Below are 18,001 nucleotides of genomic sequence, written 5' to 3' on the forward strand. Positions count from 1 at the left end.
CCATTGCGATACAAGGGAGAGCCTGTTTAAGGCAGCAACAACTGCCACTTACATAGTTGCAACTTACATACTAAACATAGACAAACAGTTACATAGAACAATAATAACAATAATAGATAGACCAGGGGTCCCACCCGGACAAGCACTTGGAATTGTAGGCATTACATTTAGTTTTTACTCTGGTGCAACAGATACATATTGTGAAGATATCTCAACTACAAGCTCACGACGCCTCGCACTGCGGCGCAGTGTGAGCTTGTATTCGAATGGCTGAAATGTATATAGGGCTGGTTAACGTATGTTTTGCGAAAAGTAAAAAGCTTAACATTTGCCACCGAGATGTGGTGGAGTAGAAGTAAAAGTACTGACATGTAAGCACTGCAGTTGGTGTTAGCATCATGTTATGCTTTAGCTATTGAAAAATAGCAGATCTACAAGCTCATATATAGCTCGCCACCGAGTGGCGCGCTAAGAGCTTGTAGGTCTGCAATTTTTGAAAAATCGAAGAACGACTGACATAGAAACATGGCTTTTTCAGAAAACTGTCAGGACGTAGAAAATACATTTTTAGAATCTGATCTCAGGTCAGAATTAAATACTCCTGTAAAGCAAAATGCCAGTGCATGTGCATGAGTAAAAAAAGTGACTTTCCAGCCGCGCGGCGCGCTCCACTCACCGGGCGCAGCGCAGTCGCAGCAGATGTGGTTGCCGCTCATCTTCTTCACCTCGTCCACGATGGCGCGGGTCAGCTCCTGCAGCATGTTGTTCTCACCGCCCTCCTCCTGGTCGCCCCCCTTGAAGGCCTTGTTGAGAGCCTCCTCCTTACAGTTCTGAAGGACCCAGATCCAGCTGGAACACGCATGGACGCACGGCACGCACGCACAGACAGACAGACAAGGCAGGAAGACGTCAATGGACAGATAGATCATTAAATACTACTTAAGACGGCCCCTATGGGGCTTTTCGTGTTAGCGCTTTAACGATCATTGAGACATCGTAACCAATGTACCTTTTACAAACCGTTAATACAGTAATGCAGTATTCAATCACTACATCTGTGGTACTTGAAGACAAATAAGAGCATCATTAGCTGAATATTAAGGGGAAAAATGCGATAACATACAATCGTAATGATCGAATAATATGTCTATGACAGACAAACAGACAGGCAGGCAGGCAGGCAGGCAGACAGACAGACAGACAGTGGGCGTGTCCTTACATTTGACAGTCGGCCTCATCCTCTGCTTGGAAGTGATATGTTCGGTCATCTGTAGGGAAGGAACAACATGTAAGACAGACAGCATGATGCTTATAGCTGCTTAAAGCCTCAATGTTCAACATTTATAGGACATGTATCACACCACTGTGTTCTCAAACAGTGGGTCGGGACGCAGATCACGGAGCGATTCTTTATGAAAGGTTTGGGAAACACTGTGTTCTCAATGTCGGGTCTCTAACATAAATGTTGTCGTTTATTCAATAAAGTAATTCTTTACCTCCCTTCCGGGTCTATAACATAACCCATTAGGACCTGAGGACCCGATCCTACAAATGTCTTCTAAATCCTAGCAGTATTCTGAAAAACCCATGTTGCTTATCAGTTGGTACTTACTGTGCTCTGTACTGTACTTATTGATTATATTTGGGGGGAAAAAAAAATATATATATTTTTTAATACACAAAGGCTCATGGGTTTTCCAAAATAGCAGATCTACAAGTTCATGGCGTGACACTCTGCTATTTTTGAAAAATCTAAACATTGTGTGTATCCTATTGATACAGTTGGAAATACATTCCTGGTTCATACAGATCGCAACTAACTTTCGCCTCCACGTCACTAAACTGGGATTTTTTTTACTCAATTTACAATGTAGGCATTTAGCAGACGCTCTTAATCCAGAGCGATTTACATTAAGCAATAACAAAAGCATGGCATACGTCACATACATAAAAAGTAGTTATCATGAATCATGTATAAACTAAGAACGTAACAGTGGAGTATCTTATTGCTCGAAAAGCGTGACCCATAGAAATTTGCCCGTGACCCACAAATGGGTCCTGATCCACCGTTTGGGAAGCAGAGCTCCATGGCTACCTGCACTCTCAGACTCACGTGAGAACAGGTCGAAGCTCTTCTTCTCGTCCGGGTTTCTCTTCACTTGGCAGGTTAGAAGGTTGAGTTTAGCAGGAGGTCTGTTGGCCTGCAAGGACAAACACACATGTTTCAAAGACTCCACCACCGTTTGGCTTATAATAGAAATGTGAACAACACAAATTTAAGAATTTAGGCATTCAGCAGACACTCTGAATCCAGAGCGATTCACAGTAAGCAAGAACAATCCAAGGTAATACATCAAGGCATATAGAAATAGTCACCTATAGCAGTGGTTCCCAAAGTGGGGTCCGGGGACCCTCAGGGGGTCCTTGAGGGAGTTCCAGGGGGTCCCCAGCTAAATGATAGTTTGGAACGAAATGGACCCTTATGGGTCTGTAACTCTTAAGAGTGTACAAATGGAACCATGGTTCCATTTCTACACTCATGAGATTAAATTAACATTGATTTTACAATATAAATTGGGGGTCTCAGAGATACAAATGCCATTAAATGGGGGGTCCGTAGCCTGATGCATGTCAAACTGGGGGGGTCCTTGAAATGAAACGGTTGAGAATCACTGCTAGAGCCGTAAAAATCTTCTCTCATGGGGGTCCCTGGCATATCTTTTCAAATGGAGGTCCGTGGGCTAATTAGTGTCAATTTGGGGGTCCTTGACATGAAAAGGTTTGGGAACCACTGACCTATAGGATGATACGTAGACCAAGCACCTATCATCAGTCTAACAGTACAATATCCGTACATTGAAACTACCGGTATAAACACAACGGGTTGCCAGGTCATTAATGACCTGGTCTACATAAATTGCCAACTAAATGACATGTTTAGCCTTTCGGATAAGCCTGCAAGGTTGTCGAGGCTATAGGGCCAGCGCTAGCCTACGGGCTAAAGGTGGAGTCTGAAGATGTGAGTCTGAAGACGTGAGTCTGAAGACTGCAGCGGAAAAACATTATGTTTGTCATGGATATGTCCATGACATCACAAAGAATCTGTCTGTACGCAGGACACACAAGAAAGACACACAAGTCTGCATGAAACAGATCTTTGGACGATTTTAGAGAATAAAACCACCATTTCATGCTTTCATTAACCACATAATGATCCCTGCATGGCCACCCTATGTTGGGCACGCAAAGGGGTGCCCACCCTTTTCTCTGCCATCCTTTTCCTTATGCTCTTCCTCCTCCTGCTCTTCCTCCTCCTCCTCCTCTTCTGTATGACGATGCTCTGTCCTGATTGGCTGTCTGGCTCTTCGTCAAAAAACTTTCACAAAAAAAAAAAAGTACAAAAAAAAAAAAAGAAAAAAAAAAAGAGTAAAATAAATAAATAAAATGATCTAAACCCAGAGCTCATGGTTTCAATTCATTGGTTTGGGGGAGATAATTAAAAAAAAATGCAACTGGGCTGAGGGGCGGAGCATGCGGGAGGGTGGGCGGGGTCTCAATCCAAGGGAAACCAATGAATAGGGCACTAATAGTCTGACGTAATTCACGCATGCTGCCTGAGGTCACGTTTGCTTTTTCTCCCCGTTCTGAATTCCCACCGACGTGTTTCATATCGCCTCACATAAGATCTGTGATCTGCAAAAAATAATCAAATCAGCACAGCGGTTTGACCTATGAAACATCAACGGACGGCGAGAAGTCTCTAAGAATGAATCATTTTGGGTCATGTCGTAAAATGATACAGAACCGCCTCCCCGACAACATTATTTTTTTGGACCACGATTCTTATACAAGACGATTCTCAGATGACCCACTGATATTCCTCATAGAAATTAATTCCGTGACCCAAGGGAATGAGCGAGTGACGTCAGGAGAAGAGAATGGGGAGGGGGGTGCCTTACCGTTCCGTGACAGATGGTGAGGACACCGTTCTTGACGGAGCATTTCCTCTTCTGCCAAACCTTCCTGAGCCTGATGAGACACAAGACACACCGTCACACATCAGACCTTCCTGAGGGACACAACCAGGAATGGGTATCGTATAGGAGTCCGATACCCATTCCGGGCTATGCTCATCGATTCCGGTTCTTAGCGGTTCCCAATTATTTCGATTCCAAAATGGTATAAAATAACCTACATAAGAGGTAAAATGTGTATTTAACAAAAGACTTTACTTTATTCTTTAAAGCTTTAGTCAATTTGTCCCCTCCTGTGCACAGCTTAGAAGTGCTTAAAGTCCTGGGCCGTGGCTAGGCGCTCCAGGCACCTTGGCCGGTAGTCCGAGTCTGGCAGTGTGCCGCGGGTTCGACTCGTTCGATCCCGACGGCCTTTACTGCATGTCACTCCCCCATCTCTCTGCCCCATTTCCTGTCAGCCTACTGTCTGTCTCTCTATAAAAAAATAAAGGCGAAAGCCGCAAAAAAAAGTGCTTAAAGTCCAGTGCTTAATAAAAATCACACCCGTGAAGGGCGCTCTTGTCATTGTACAAATCTACGTCATATTTGGCAGACATTTGACCCAATTTCTGAGTGAGGACAAAAGCTATATATATATATATAGGAGGGGATAGCGCCCCTCAAAAACAAAAAAGTGCTCAAGTGTCTTAGGGGAGATTCACAGTACTGAGTCCATTTGATTCAAACTGTTCCCGAATACCATTGGCTGGTCCCCGCTGGCCATGAGTCACATTGGCCTTGATTCTTCCACACCCGAGTAACACTTCATTCAACTGTATCCGATGCTTTCACATTGCAGCGATCCGTATCAGAGTACACATCAAGTGGTCCCGAGACTATACCTCCATGCGGTCCCGGGGAGTGTTCGGGTGATCCGCTCCGGGGCACGTACGGTACGCAGCATTCACACTACCACAACATCTGCCAAGTGGTCACGAGTGAGCGTGCACCTTGGGATCATAGTGTGAATCAGAGCCATCTAATAGAAGAGTTACGACATTGAGGGGGCAGAAACCGAGCGCTCGAGCGCTGTTCATGCAGCCCTGAACTGAGACAAGCTGGAGTTGGAAATACGTGTACATTGTTTTCAAGGAGGCCGGCGCAAATAAGAGCTATTTTAAGCATGCGTGCAACATGACAACTGTTTTCAAGTATTGTACAGTAACAACTAAAGTCTCTTTAATGTTTATGTTGTACTATTACTACAAAACAATCTAAAATAAAGGGATTTAAGATCATTAAAGCTGGGCTGTTGCCCGAGTCCAATGCATTTCTGCCTACTTTCCGGTCCAGGACTTGGCCCACTTGGTTATCCCCAGTCTCAATGGAAGTCTACGTAGGAGAGCCGCCATTGGACTGGCCCCATGAAGTGAACGCAGTTTGCGTAACTCTGTCTATATCTAAGGCTCTGGTGTGAATGTGCCCTGAGTTATATTCCACCACTGTTGGTGATTGCAGGAGACACTCACCCTTCGCTCCTCTTGTACAGAGTTAAGTCCTATTCCATATTCATGCTCCAGTTTCAGGTGATACGGTGACCAGTAAAAACGGACACCTTTTAGTAAAACAAAAATCACACTCGTGTGAAGTGAGGGGCGCTCTTATCACCATACATCAGCTTTCCGTGCTCAGCCAATCAAATCGGCACTATATGACGCACACACGGACACACAAAGCTGGGCATAGGAGGCCCTCTTATCACCACGGCATGACGTCATGTCGTTTTCGGTGGTCACCTTGTTATCACCTAAAACTGGAGTATGAATAGGCCTTTAGGGTTTGGAGACTCAAGGCCTATTCATAGTGAGCTGACCACCGGAGCTGAAATAACGTTGAGCGGTGGTGAGTAAAAACAGAGAGAAGGGCCGGAGCGGTGGCGGTGGTTTGCTCTTCACCGCGGCTCGTGACGTCATGTTGTAGTTCGGTGGTCACCCCACCACCGTAAATCCAGACTATGTATGAGCCTTCACCCTCCACTCATCTTGTACAGGGTGATGAGATACTCACCCTCCACTCATCTTGTACAGGGTGATGAGATACTTAAGGCTCATACATAGTCTGGATCTTCGGTGGTTAGGTGACCACCGAACTACAACATGACGTCACGAGCCGCCGGTGAAGAGAAAACCACCGCCACCGCTCCAGCCCTTCTCTCTGTTTTTACTCACCACCGCTCAACATTATTTCAGCTCCGGTGGTCAGCTCACAGGGTGATGAGATACTCACCCTTCGCTCCTCTTGTACAGGGTTCCAGATTTCTCCGTGCCGTGGGCCTTGTTCCCTTGCAGCTGGTGCAGACTGTAGCCCGGGTTGGTTTTGGTCTGCCCGTCCTGCAACCCAACGGTATTTAAGTTATTAGTGGGCGCAGCCATAGCTGAATGCTGAGGCTCATCAATCTCCCCCCCCCCCCCCCCCCATCTCTCTACCCCTTTCCTGTCACATTACTGTAACTGTACCCTATCAAATAAAAGGCAAAAAAGCCACAAAGACTGTCTTAAAGAAAATAATCATGGGCTTAGGAATGACCAAAACAAATATCCATGATTTCAAGTCTCCAAGGGGTGAGTACCATTAAAAAAAAATGTTATTTTTTGGATGACGGATCACCTGCTGACACGTAGCTCCTCCCACTCACTCACCTCTCTCTGGTCAGACTGCAGCGAGGCCTTCAGCGTGTCCCGCAGCTGAGTCAGCTGTTTCCTCTCGCCGTCCTGCGTCTGTTTGATCTGTGACATCACACAACGCCCAGGGGGTCAGAGGCCACGCGTGTTACAGTATAAGGAGGAGGCAGAGTGGTTCTCCAAAGTGGGGTCCAATTACTTGAGCTGATCAAAAATTGTCATAATCGCCTACATATTGAAATGTTTTCAAATATAAAAATAAATAAATAAAAATAAATACATAGCGGGAATAGCAGATCTACAAGCTCACAACGTGTCGCATCACAATGGCAGCTTGTGGATACAGCCACTTATACATGCAATGAAAGGAACGAAAGGTAGGGCAGGCAGTAGTGTTCTTACTCCAGTCAGCTCTGTCGCCAGTTTCTCTATTGAAGGTTTCATCGCCTCCACAGTGTTCAAACCATCCTGGAAGAAACTGAGAGCGAGAGGGGAGGACAACTCAATGCATAGGATGTTGAGTTGACTAGTAACAGCAGGCGGTCTATGTCAGTAGCAGAGAATAGTAGAGAAAAGACGTGTACCTACTTGCACTGAGCGTGGAAATACTTGATGAGGTTCTGAAGAAAGTCCACTCCTTTCTTCCCTTTGATTTCATTCACCTTCAGAAGGTACTGCACGCGCACACGCACACGCGCACACGCACACACACACACGCACACACACACACGCGCACACACACACACACACGCACACACACACACACACACACACACACACACACACACACACCATAAAACACTGAGCAGAGTGCACACCACACACCTCCATCCATCATTAAACACTGACCATGGATGTTTAACGGTATGACAATTCACAGAAGTTTACACTAGTATACCAAATCTATCTATTGAGCATCTACCACAGCATACTGCTAAATTTCTCTTCTCCATTTGAATGAAATGCACTATGTAATATGTTCATTTAGGTGAAATGTTTCATATTCTACTTTCTGTTCATTTCGATAGATTGTCGGCACCTCCCAATTAGTCGCGTGCCTCTCACTGAAAAGGAATTACTAGGCGCGTAAAATTACGAATTACTGCCTGAAAAGCCTCTGAGAGGTGAATCGTAATCGATTCGAAATAGGCTCTATGCCTTAACAAATGTGGCCTCTTCTTTACTTCCTTTGTAGATTTTACCAAAGATACTAATGACGGCTCTGGTTCATTCTGGTCAAACCAAGTCCGAGTGCTAATATTGTGCTTGTGGCGTTCACTGGGAGGACTCAAATTAGCGTCCGGGGACCCTCATGTCAGGACAGACAGTGTGAGTGTACACATGGAGACACTAAATGGAACATAGCATAATAATTGGCAACACCTGTAAAGGAAGCGGGCCCAATATCTTTCCAAGATGGCTGCCATGCATGCAGAGGTCGTCGTGAAGGCCATAGCGCCGGGTGCACACTTCCGGTTTCGTAATGAACCCAGAGCGACATGGAGAGGAGAAACAAACCCACCTCGCACATCTGCAGCTGAAACATCCTCCTCTCCTTCTCCATTTCCTCGGCGATCTCCCCGCCGCTGAACTCTGTGCGGATCATCCCGTGCTGCTTGGCGTGCTCCTTCTTCTCCTTCTCGATCTTCGCCCTGCTCCGCCCAGGTCACACATAGGACAGAGAACGACAGGAGTTAATAAATAAAATGTCACCGGGGTGGAAAAAACTGTTTCCCCAAACAGTGGGCCGGGACCCTCATTTGTGGGACACGGACCACTTTGTATGGGTCAAAATCCCATTTTCTTTTCCCACATTAAAAATAAATAAAATATCACACCTGTGTGAAGTGAGGGGCGCTCTTATCATCCTACATCATCATCAGAATTTGCGTCCTCACCGTTGTCTCCAATGTTTTTTGTTACGCAATGTTTGTGTTCACACAACCACATCTACACACGTCCTATCATAGGACGCGTGTAGACGTCCTAGCGCATAGGACGCGTACATAGGACTCCTACGGACGGATTGTGTTAAAGGGAAGGCTCTTGTCCATTATGAATCCGCTGGTGTGCCTTCAGGTTGTCCAAGCGGCTGAATCTCCTGTCACAGTGGTGACAGTAGAAGGGTTTTTCTCCAGTGTGGATACGCTGGTGTGTCTTCATGTGATGCAAATGATTGAAAGTCTTGTGACACTGTGTACAATTGAAAGGTCTTTCTCCGGTGTGGAGGCGTTGGTGCGCCTTCAGATTGCCCAACTCGTTGAAAGTCTTGTAACAGCGTATGCAGACGAAAGGCTTCTCGCCGGTGTGGATGCGCTGGTGCGTCGTCAGCAGGTGCAGCACGCGGAAACTCTTGTCGCACTGTGTACAACTGAAAGGTCTTTCTCCGGTGTGGATGCGTTGGTGTGTCTTGAGGGTAGCCGGCCAACTGAAGCTCCTGTTACATTGTTCACACTGGTATGGTTTCTCTCCGGTGTGGACATGCTGATGTCTCTTCAGGCTATCTGCCCAACTGAAACTCTTGTCACACCGTTTACAACGGAAGGGTTTTTCTCCCGTGTGAACACGCTGGTGATTCTTCAGGTTGCCCAAGCGACTGAAACTCTTGTCACACTGTGTGCAGTGGTATGGTCTTTCTCCAGTGTGGAGATGCTTGTGTGCCTTCAGGTTGCCTAACTGACTGAAGCTCTTGTCGCACTGATCGCAGCGGAAATGTTTTTCTCCGTTGTTTCTACGGCGGCGTTTCTTCTTCTTCTTACTTAACATACTAAAATTCTTGTCACACTCTTGTTTACAGGTGTCCTTTCCTGTCGGTTGACGTGTGTTTACTTCTCCTGGTGGTGTTACTAAGGTTGTAAACGGTTGATGACTGGAATATGTTGGTTCATCTGTGTCTCCTTGTTTCTGGCTGGGTATTTGATGGCAAGCTACTGAGGGCATGTGTCCCTTTCTCAGCATTTGGACATAGCAGCCATTGTGGCTCCTCTCCATGTGTTTGTGGAGAGAGACCTTCGACATGAAGGAACATGGACACTCAGAAGTTCTCACTCTATATCTATCACTGTCTCTTCGCCGCTCTATATCGCAGTGGGCTTCAGGGTTAAAGTGGATGTTTAAAGACATCTTCACACTGTATATCGGCAGGTTGAGAGTTCTGGTCTTGCGTCACACACAACACAAACTGCTGCCTTGCGTGCCTAGCAATGGTGATTTGTGCAGGCGTTGAAGCAGTTATTCCATAAGTTGTTAGCGCACAGGTACTGCAATCGGCTGAGAGCAGAGAGCTCTAGGACTCAAGAGCAGCAGTCGTACCCAGACAGCAGAGAGCTCTAGGACTCAGAACAGCAGTCGTACCCAGACAGCAGAGAGCTCTAGGACTCAGAGCAGCAGTCGTACCCAGACAGCAGAGAGTTCTAGGACTCAGAGCAGCAGTCGTACCCAGACAGCAGAGAGCTCTAGGACTCAGAGCAGCAGTCGTACCCAGACAGCAGAGAGCTCTAGGACTCAGAGCAGCAGTCGTAAGTAGGCCATACATGGCCTGCTTGTGCGCAAGGCGCGCAAGTTGGCATTTCGAAGACAGTGCATTTCTAGTTTCCCTTGTAATGATAATAATAATGGAAATCGTATGCTGGAGATCATGGAGGGATAACAAATTCTGAAGAGGTGTACCTGGATGTCACTCACCACACAACACGGTACACCAGATGGACTGCATAGTACGCAGTGAATTGAGGATTATTGTCATTAAAGGATTTTTGATGGCCGCTAGCCCCTCCAATATCCAGCTTTTGGTGTTTGTCCACAAACTTTGTCCTACACAAACATTAAATTCCCATTGACAATAAATGTAGAATGTTGTCAGTGTCTGAGAAAATAGACATAGTGTCTATTTTACGTCATGATGATGTATGATGATAAGAGTGCCCCTCACTTCACACGGGTGTGATTTTATATCATATATGTCCCTCAAACGTAGCTTTTTCAGAAAACTGTCAGGATGTAGAAGACATTTATAGAATCTGATCTCAGGTCAGAATGGGTTAAGAGAGGGACGATCTTTTTCACATTTAAAATCATTATCTGTCGACATTATATCAGAATATAGCACTTCAATGTTTTAACTAAAGAACAAAACAAAAACATTTTGTTGTAACCCTCAAAAAATACCATTAAAGCACCTTTAAAATGCACACATACAGTACGAGTTGAAAGATTTGAACCGACAGTCTTACAGTTTAGTCTCGTAGTCCTTCCAGGATTTATCGAAGGCCTTCTTCAGATCCTGTCAGACAGAAAACACATGTTGAGTTATAACCAATACATGATCGATTGATTGCCATAACCACCAATAATCAGTGAGAGCAGCTATCTGCACATAACGTTCACTGGAGCAGTGGAACCTCCATGTTGTTGTTTGTAGCCTACTTGTGTTATTGTTTGCTATAACACTGTATTGATAGCATCATCAAAATCACCACCAGTCCCCCCTGGTATTATTATTAATAACAGTACTGAAATGAAGGCTATAGGGGCATTCTTGGCCTGGGAGTGGGAGCTTTCTTTTCTTTTCTTTATAACTACCGGTAAAAGGTTACTTTTCACAGTAACGCATTACCTTTTGGTTTAAGTAAGTCGACCGAGTTACTTTTGAAATTAAGTAACTAGTAACTGTAACTAGTTACTGTTTTTGAGTAACTTGCCCAACACTGCATATAAACATAAAAGTATGAAAGAAAACATGGAACTGGGTATTGCCTACAACTACAATACATATACATGCATACAATACTAGATACACATTGATTTTGCATAATTACCATGTCCTATACATCTTATTACAAGCACTATTCTTTATTATTCTGTAGAAGAGCGAAGGCAAAGCCTTATGAACCAACAAAAGGCATACTTTTATACGTTGGCTATTCAAAAATAGCTGCGTTTTGTCAGCTTGTAAAATCTGCTATTTGTCGTACAATGTTGATGTCCTCACGTATAGTATAGAGTGGTGTGTGTGTGTGTGTGTGTGTGTGTGTGTGTGTGTGTGTGTGTGTGTGTGTGTGTGTGAACACAAACCCCTTTGACTCCCTTCAGGTCTCCCTTCAGCAGGCTGTCCAGAGGAAACGTAATGATGTTGTTCATGTTCTGGAGCTGGTCAACACACACAACACACATTACCACACACATCCACCAGGGGGTGCCATTGCACCACATGGACCCTATACAGCTCCAGTGGTTATTGAAGGGATATTTCAGTAAAATTTCACTTTCAAAAAACTCTTTTGGTCATTTCATCATCTACTCAGGCTTATAGTGAACACCCCAGGCAGCATTTAAGTTGCTTGATTCAGTAATTTTATATTCATTTTTAGCAGCCTTCCTATAGATATCCATTATAAATTCAAACTCCATTTTTTATCATGATAGATTCATCGAAAACATCTGTCCTTTTCTGGTGACTGATGTTGCCCTTCTAATACGTGAGGGGGGGCCGTGTCTTTTCATTTACTGTTCAATTAATTTAGATTCAGATAAAACACGGCCCCTCACGTATTAGAAGGACAATATCAGTCACCAGAAAAAAGGATGGGTGTTTTCGATGAATCTATCATGGTTAAAATGGAGTTTGAAGTTATAATGGGTTTGTATAGGGAGGGGGTCAGCTAAAATTAATATTAAATATCTAAATACTGAATTGAGCAACTTAAAAACTGCCTGGGGTGTTCACAAAAGCCTGAGTAGACGATAAAATGACCAAAAGTTTATTTGAAAGTGAAATATCCCTTTAACCCATTTTGGGCGGGAAGCCGGGAACCCCTTTTGTTGTTAGCATTATGTTATGCCTTAGCTATTGAAAAATAGCAGATCTACAAGCTTGTAGGTCTGCTATTTTTTTTAAATCGAAGAACGACTGAAATAGAAACATAGCTTTTTCAGAAAACAGTCAGGATGTAGAAGACATTTTTAGAATCTGATCTCAGGTCAAAATGGGTTAAACAAGGTTCATGTCAAGGGAGACCCAAATCTATATCTAGCTGGTCGTGGACCCCTACATGAAAAGATGATATGCCAGGGATGCCCCGGAAGGGGAGAATTGTGTTGGTAAGAACTTTCTAAATTAATTAAAATCTTCACAAGTCCAAATGATGAAACGTTTTGCATTGGGGACGGGCCACTTCCTCACCAGGTTCTTGAAGAGCGCTGCGAGTTCTTTGGTGAAGACGGCAAACTTGAGGAAGGCCATGCCGACCTCGGGGGCGTCCTTGCAGACCTCTCCGAACTTCTCCGTTGCCTGGACGAACTGGTCCTCGTGGTCCACGTGAGCTGCAGACGCGCACGACCACCACACTCAACATTAATGTCAAATCACACGTGTAAAACAAGAAGTGGGTGAATTATTATTATTTGGGTTTTTGGGGGGGGGGGGACAATCACAGTCGCAAAGTGCTTAACAACTATAAAAGGAAGAATATGTCAATAATAAAATAAAAACAATCAGCATTTAACCAAGATGGTGAAACTGAACAGAGTACAGAGGGTTATGTTACAACACACAATCTGTAATCAAATAGGGCTTTCTGTGAAAAGGCCTGTCTGAATAGGTGCGTTTTTAAGAGTCATTTAAAAATGTCCACAAGGGCAGAGTTTTTAGGTCATCAAAACCCATCATTCCATAGGGGGAAACACAGCTTTTATAGGTGGAAGGGGAGCTCTTTCCATAGGGGGCAAATACTTGCAAAGGCTCCGTCACCATTCGTTTTCAATCTTGTTGGAGAAACAACAAGAGGGTGTGGGGGGCAGAGAGAGGAAGGGCAAGGAGAAAGAAACGGTAAAAGAAACCGGACAAAAGAAGCAAAATTCAAGGATATCTATGACGCCTACAGGAGGTACGTTACACATAAAGTGTCTGTCGTTTTTTTCTCCATCATTTCACAGACAGTACAAAAGCTATTAAAGCGAGACACAGAGAGCACTGGTTCCCAAACTTTTTTAGCCCGCGACCCGAACATTTTTCGTCATAGCTTTTGTCGACAAAATTAACGCTATATTTCTTTCCGACACGGCTGCTGTGTTTGCATAGAGCCTGAATGGGTGAAACGGCCCTTTAACTCTAGGCTTAACCAGGCCAGTGGGCGTGACAGCACAGGACAATGTGTGCGTGTGTGTGTGTGTGTGTGTGTGTGTGTGTGTGCGCGTGCCTGTGTGCGTGTCAGTCTCACTTCTCCCTCAGTGCTGTGTCCTCCTCTATCATGTGACATTTAAAATGACACATGATGCTGACGGCAGCAACAATACATGTGCTGCTGTCACTGAAGTTATTCAAGTAAAAAGAAGAAAAACCGTACAATAATTTGTCTCTGAGATTTGGTCGGTGGTGGATGGAAGAAGTACTATACCCATTACATATTTATATTTTAGCTACCGGTATACATCTCTGCTGTCGGGCAGAAACCAGCTAATTCCAAAATTTTCAGGAAATGGAAAAAACGAACTAACAAACAAACAGTTTGAAGGGGAGAGGGCTAAAGCAGCCAACTCCACTCCCCCTCTGGTGGAGTTTGAGATTCCAGTGGAGTTAGATGGTTTTGTCAGAAGCACTTTTTAATACTTTTCATTGGTTCGATATTTTTTTAAACCAACACACAGACCAAATACATATAATTTTGACATGAAAACGTTTGAGAACCTGATATAACAACATAGGTTTTTTTCAATCGGCCTCAGGTCTTAATGGTAAAGATTTTGATTCCACACTTGTACCGTTACAAGTGAATGTCCAGTATTCAAATTTGACTTGAGGAAAAGTACAAAACTCTGCGGAAATAGTTCACACAACGTGTCACGGTGACATGTTGTGAGCTTGTAGATTGGCAAATGTTGAATAGCTGAAGTACAGAATAGGGGTTTTGCTTTAATAAAAACAAATCTGCAAAGTAACTAGTAGTGACTAACATTTGCAATTAACTGTAGTGGAGTAAAAAACTACATTTGCCTCTGAGAGACTGAGACAGAAAAGAAAGATTTTAAATACTTGGGTAAAATGAAAGTAGGCTACCTCAAAATTGTACTCAAGTACTAAGTTACTAACTACACCACTGCAGTGCAGAGTACTGACTCACAGGCAGCATAACATCAGTGTAGTGCCCCAAGGCATGCTGGGACATGCCTATGAATGAGAGGAATGATGTGTGTGTGTGTGTGTGTGTGTGTGTGTGTGTGTGTGTGTGTGTGTGTGTGTGTGTGTGTGTGTGTGTGTGTGTGTGTGTGTGTGTGTGTGTGTGTGTGTGTGTGTGTGTGTGTGTGTGTGTGTGTGCGCGCGCGCGTGCGTGTGTGCATGCGTGCGTGCGTGCGCACAGACCTCTCACTGATCCAGCTGCACAATAATTGACACATTAATCACATTATTATGATTATGATTAATATAAATAGTACATTTTTAATGTGTCATGTCCAGGGGGTGCACTTGGAGGCTACATCAAGCCGCCTCACGCCAAGGAAACAGGAGACTTCCTCACATGACTTGACAAAGGCTTACTTATTGTAACAGATGAACGAATGAATGAATGAATGAATGAATATGACTATGAATAGCTGATAAGCTACGGTAACTGTCATTAGTTGTAGCCTAACTATCTTGCATCCTCTCTCTCTCTCATGCTTTCTATCTTTGCTATGGACATACAAAATGCGTTGACAAACACAGAGAACTGAATGACCAGTACAGGTCTGTAACTAGTGTACAAATGGTACCAAATGGACAATACAGGTCCACTCTCAGAGTGGTTTGTACACTGTCAGAGTTATGGGGGTTGAAATTATACCTGTACCGGTGGACTCCTAACGTGCCATACACACTGCAGTGTCGTCGTAAATCAGTGTCATAACATAATATGAAGAACACCTGGAGACTGGCATTCAGTAACTGGGTCTCATGAACAAAATAAGAACAGTATAAAATGGTGTGTAAAACTACGTTGCCACGGACCGAGGACGTGTCTGGTTGCCATCGTTTACAGATGGCTATGGAGTTATAGTCAGTTGGTTATGGAGAACGGCTGGTTGTGAATGGGCCTTGGGTTTGGAAATTATTGTGCGGGATATACTGGTTGACTGGAATACACTGGTTGACTGATATACTGGTTGACTGATATACTGGTTGACTGATATACTGGTTGACTGATATACTGGTTGACTGCTGCAACTCACCCAGTCCTGATGTGTGGATGGATTTGACAGACTTCTTAACCTTGTGCAGAACCCCTCTCTCCTGATCCAGACCCTGGGAGGAGGAGGAGGAGGAGGAGGAGGAGAAGAGAGAGAGAGAGAGAGAGAGAGAGAGAGAGAGAGAGAGAGAGAGAGAGAGAGAGAGAGAGAGAGAGAGAGAGAGAGAGAGAGAGAGAGAGAGAGATAATCATATTGTATTCTTACAATCATTCATTTAGGTTTACTCACAAGTGAAGGTCACATCAGCAGCCATACAACTGGAGTGGACAGGTTTGTAACCTGGTGTGATGAACATCACTTACAAGTTAATGTAAGGAAAACTGAGGAGACTGTAGTGGATCTCAGGTCTTATAGGTGACCACACCATGAGCACCATGAGGTGCCCCGGCTGGCCAAGTGGCCAGGGGGAGGCAGTATAGAGACCAGGATTACTGCATGCTTTTCTGTGAGGGTACCCACCTACCCTAGGGGACACGATGGGGACTGGGGAGAACATGAAAACTCCACACGGAAAGGTCCATTCGCCAACCCTACCCAGGGAATGAGCGCTGATGCCGCGGAGGAGAGAACACACCCCCCCCCCCCCCCCCCCCCCCAGCGCCAACGGCCGGAATCGAACCAGGGACCTTCAGGCTGTGAGGAGCTACAGACTGCACCATACTTATGCCTCCAGGCATAAACCCAACTCACTAATCGTTAAACATAAAAACTACTATTTCTCTTGTGAGGAGCAGGTAAAGCCTCACAATGCCTGTTTCTCAAATTATAATACCGGGATACTATTATACTTGTGAGGACATTTGGCCCTCACGAGTACTGTATAGTGACACACACACACACACACACACACACACACACACACACACACACACACACACACACACACACACACACACACACACACACACACACACACACACACACACACACACACACACACACACACACACACACTCACACACACAGTGGTGGTGGGGCCTCAGGTCTCAGGGTGAATTCCAGGGGATTACATTGGTGTATGGGAGAGGGCGGAGCTAACACACACACACACACACACACACACACACACACACACTGTGAAGCAGGGTTGAGGGATGGAGGAAAGTGCTTGGTAAATATACTGTACATGCCGCAATGTTACTGTACAGCTAGCTGTATGTTTAATATCTCACTTATGTGGATTACACAACAGCTATTGAGATCATTAATCTTATCAGATTATTGTTGGACGAGAAAGTGTGTGCGTGTGTGTGTATACAGGCACAGAGAAAGACACGCGCGCACACACACAGTCACAACACACACACACACACACACACACACACACACACACACACACACACACACACACACACACACACACGGCAGAGAGACAGAGAGAGAAGAGGCAGAGAGAGAGAGAGAGATAGAAAGAAAGAGAGAGAACAGTGAAAGAGAGACAGCCATTAAGACACAACTTAGAGACAGAGAGCATGCTGGGACATGAACCGACAGGTTCAGCCCAGCCTTGGCCTCAGGGATGCTCCCATGATGCACTGGGGCAGCAGCACAGCCATCTAACAGAGACTTTGTTGTAAGAGGTCTTCAAAAAAAATGGACCAGTCACCGAATGGACCCCACTGCTATTATGGCTCCGTTTCCGAGAGGTGCCGAAACAGGCCCGCCTATAGTATAGGCTACGTCTACGAGACATGGCCCGAAAGCATTCCCGGGGGTTCCCCGGCCAAAAACGTTGAGAACCCCCCCCCCCCCCCCCCTGACCTAAACGTAGTCCGCTGTTGGTGTGCTGCAGTGCCACTGCGTGGCCATTACCGTGTGAATGTATAATCCCAGGGTAGTAGACCAGTCAATCATTGCGGAGTTGCGGAGCACTTTCTAAATAAAAATAAATCACACGTGTGAAGTGAGGGGCACTCTTATCTATAATCATCATCAGACATCATCTCATGAACAACTGAATTGATGTGATTGGTTGGCCGATTTGCTCGTCTTACATATGACTTCGTTGTCAATGGCATTTAATGTTTGTGTTGCCACAAATTTACGTCATATTTGAGGCACATATGACCTAATTTCTCCTTTCATTGTCAATGGCAAATGTGAGATGTCTGGGGACAAAAGAGGTGCTAGCGCCCCTCAAAAGAT

The 18,001-nt window shown here is 44.9% G+C and overlaps 1 protein-coding gene across 2 annotated transcripts in view; it reads right to left on the reverse strand.

Annotated features, from left to right (window-relative positions):
- Window positions 1-18,001, reverse strand: part of LOC308334333 (arf-GAP with SH3 domain, ANK repeat and PH domain-containing protein 2-like) — a 35,827-nt gene that overhangs the window by 13,636 nt on the left and 4,190 nt on the right. For both annotated transcript variants that reach the window (XM_080791038.1, XM_080791037.1), the window contains exons 2-14: window positions 15,839-15,911; window positions 12,816-12,955; window positions 11,708-11,782; window positions 10,867-10,916; window positions 8,157-8,286; window positions 7,223-7,308; window positions 7,037-7,112; window positions 6,653-6,739; window positions 6,240-6,343; window positions 3,960-4,029; window positions 2,114-2,201; window positions 1,220-1,268; window positions 677-849 (exon numbers count right to left, since the gene is read on the reverse strand). In XM_080791038.1, the coding sequence (XP_080647164.1) occupies window positions 677-849; window positions 1,220-1,268; window positions 2,114-2,201; window positions 3,960-4,029; window positions 6,240-6,343; window positions 6,653-6,739; window positions 7,037-7,112; window positions 7,223-7,308; window positions 8,157-8,286; window positions 10,867-10,916; window positions 11,708-11,782; window positions 12,816-12,955; window positions 15,839-15,911 (1,201 nt within the window). The remainder of the gene's footprint in view (window positions 1-676; window positions 850-1,219; window positions 1,269-2,113; window positions 2,202-3,959; window positions 4,030-6,239; window positions 6,344-6,652; window positions 6,740-7,036; window positions 7,113-7,222; window positions 7,309-8,156; window positions 8,287-10,866; window positions 10,917-11,707; window positions 11,783-12,815; window positions 12,956-15,838; window positions 15,912-18,001) is intronic.

Source organism: Protomyctophum bolini, assembly GCF_963924005.1.
Source record: "Protomyctophum bolini genome assembly, chromosome: 19".
In the NCBI taxonomy this organism is placed as follows: domain Eukaryota; kingdom Metazoa; phylum Chordata; class Actinopteri; order Myctophiformes; family Myctophidae; genus Protomyctophum; species Protomyctophum bolini.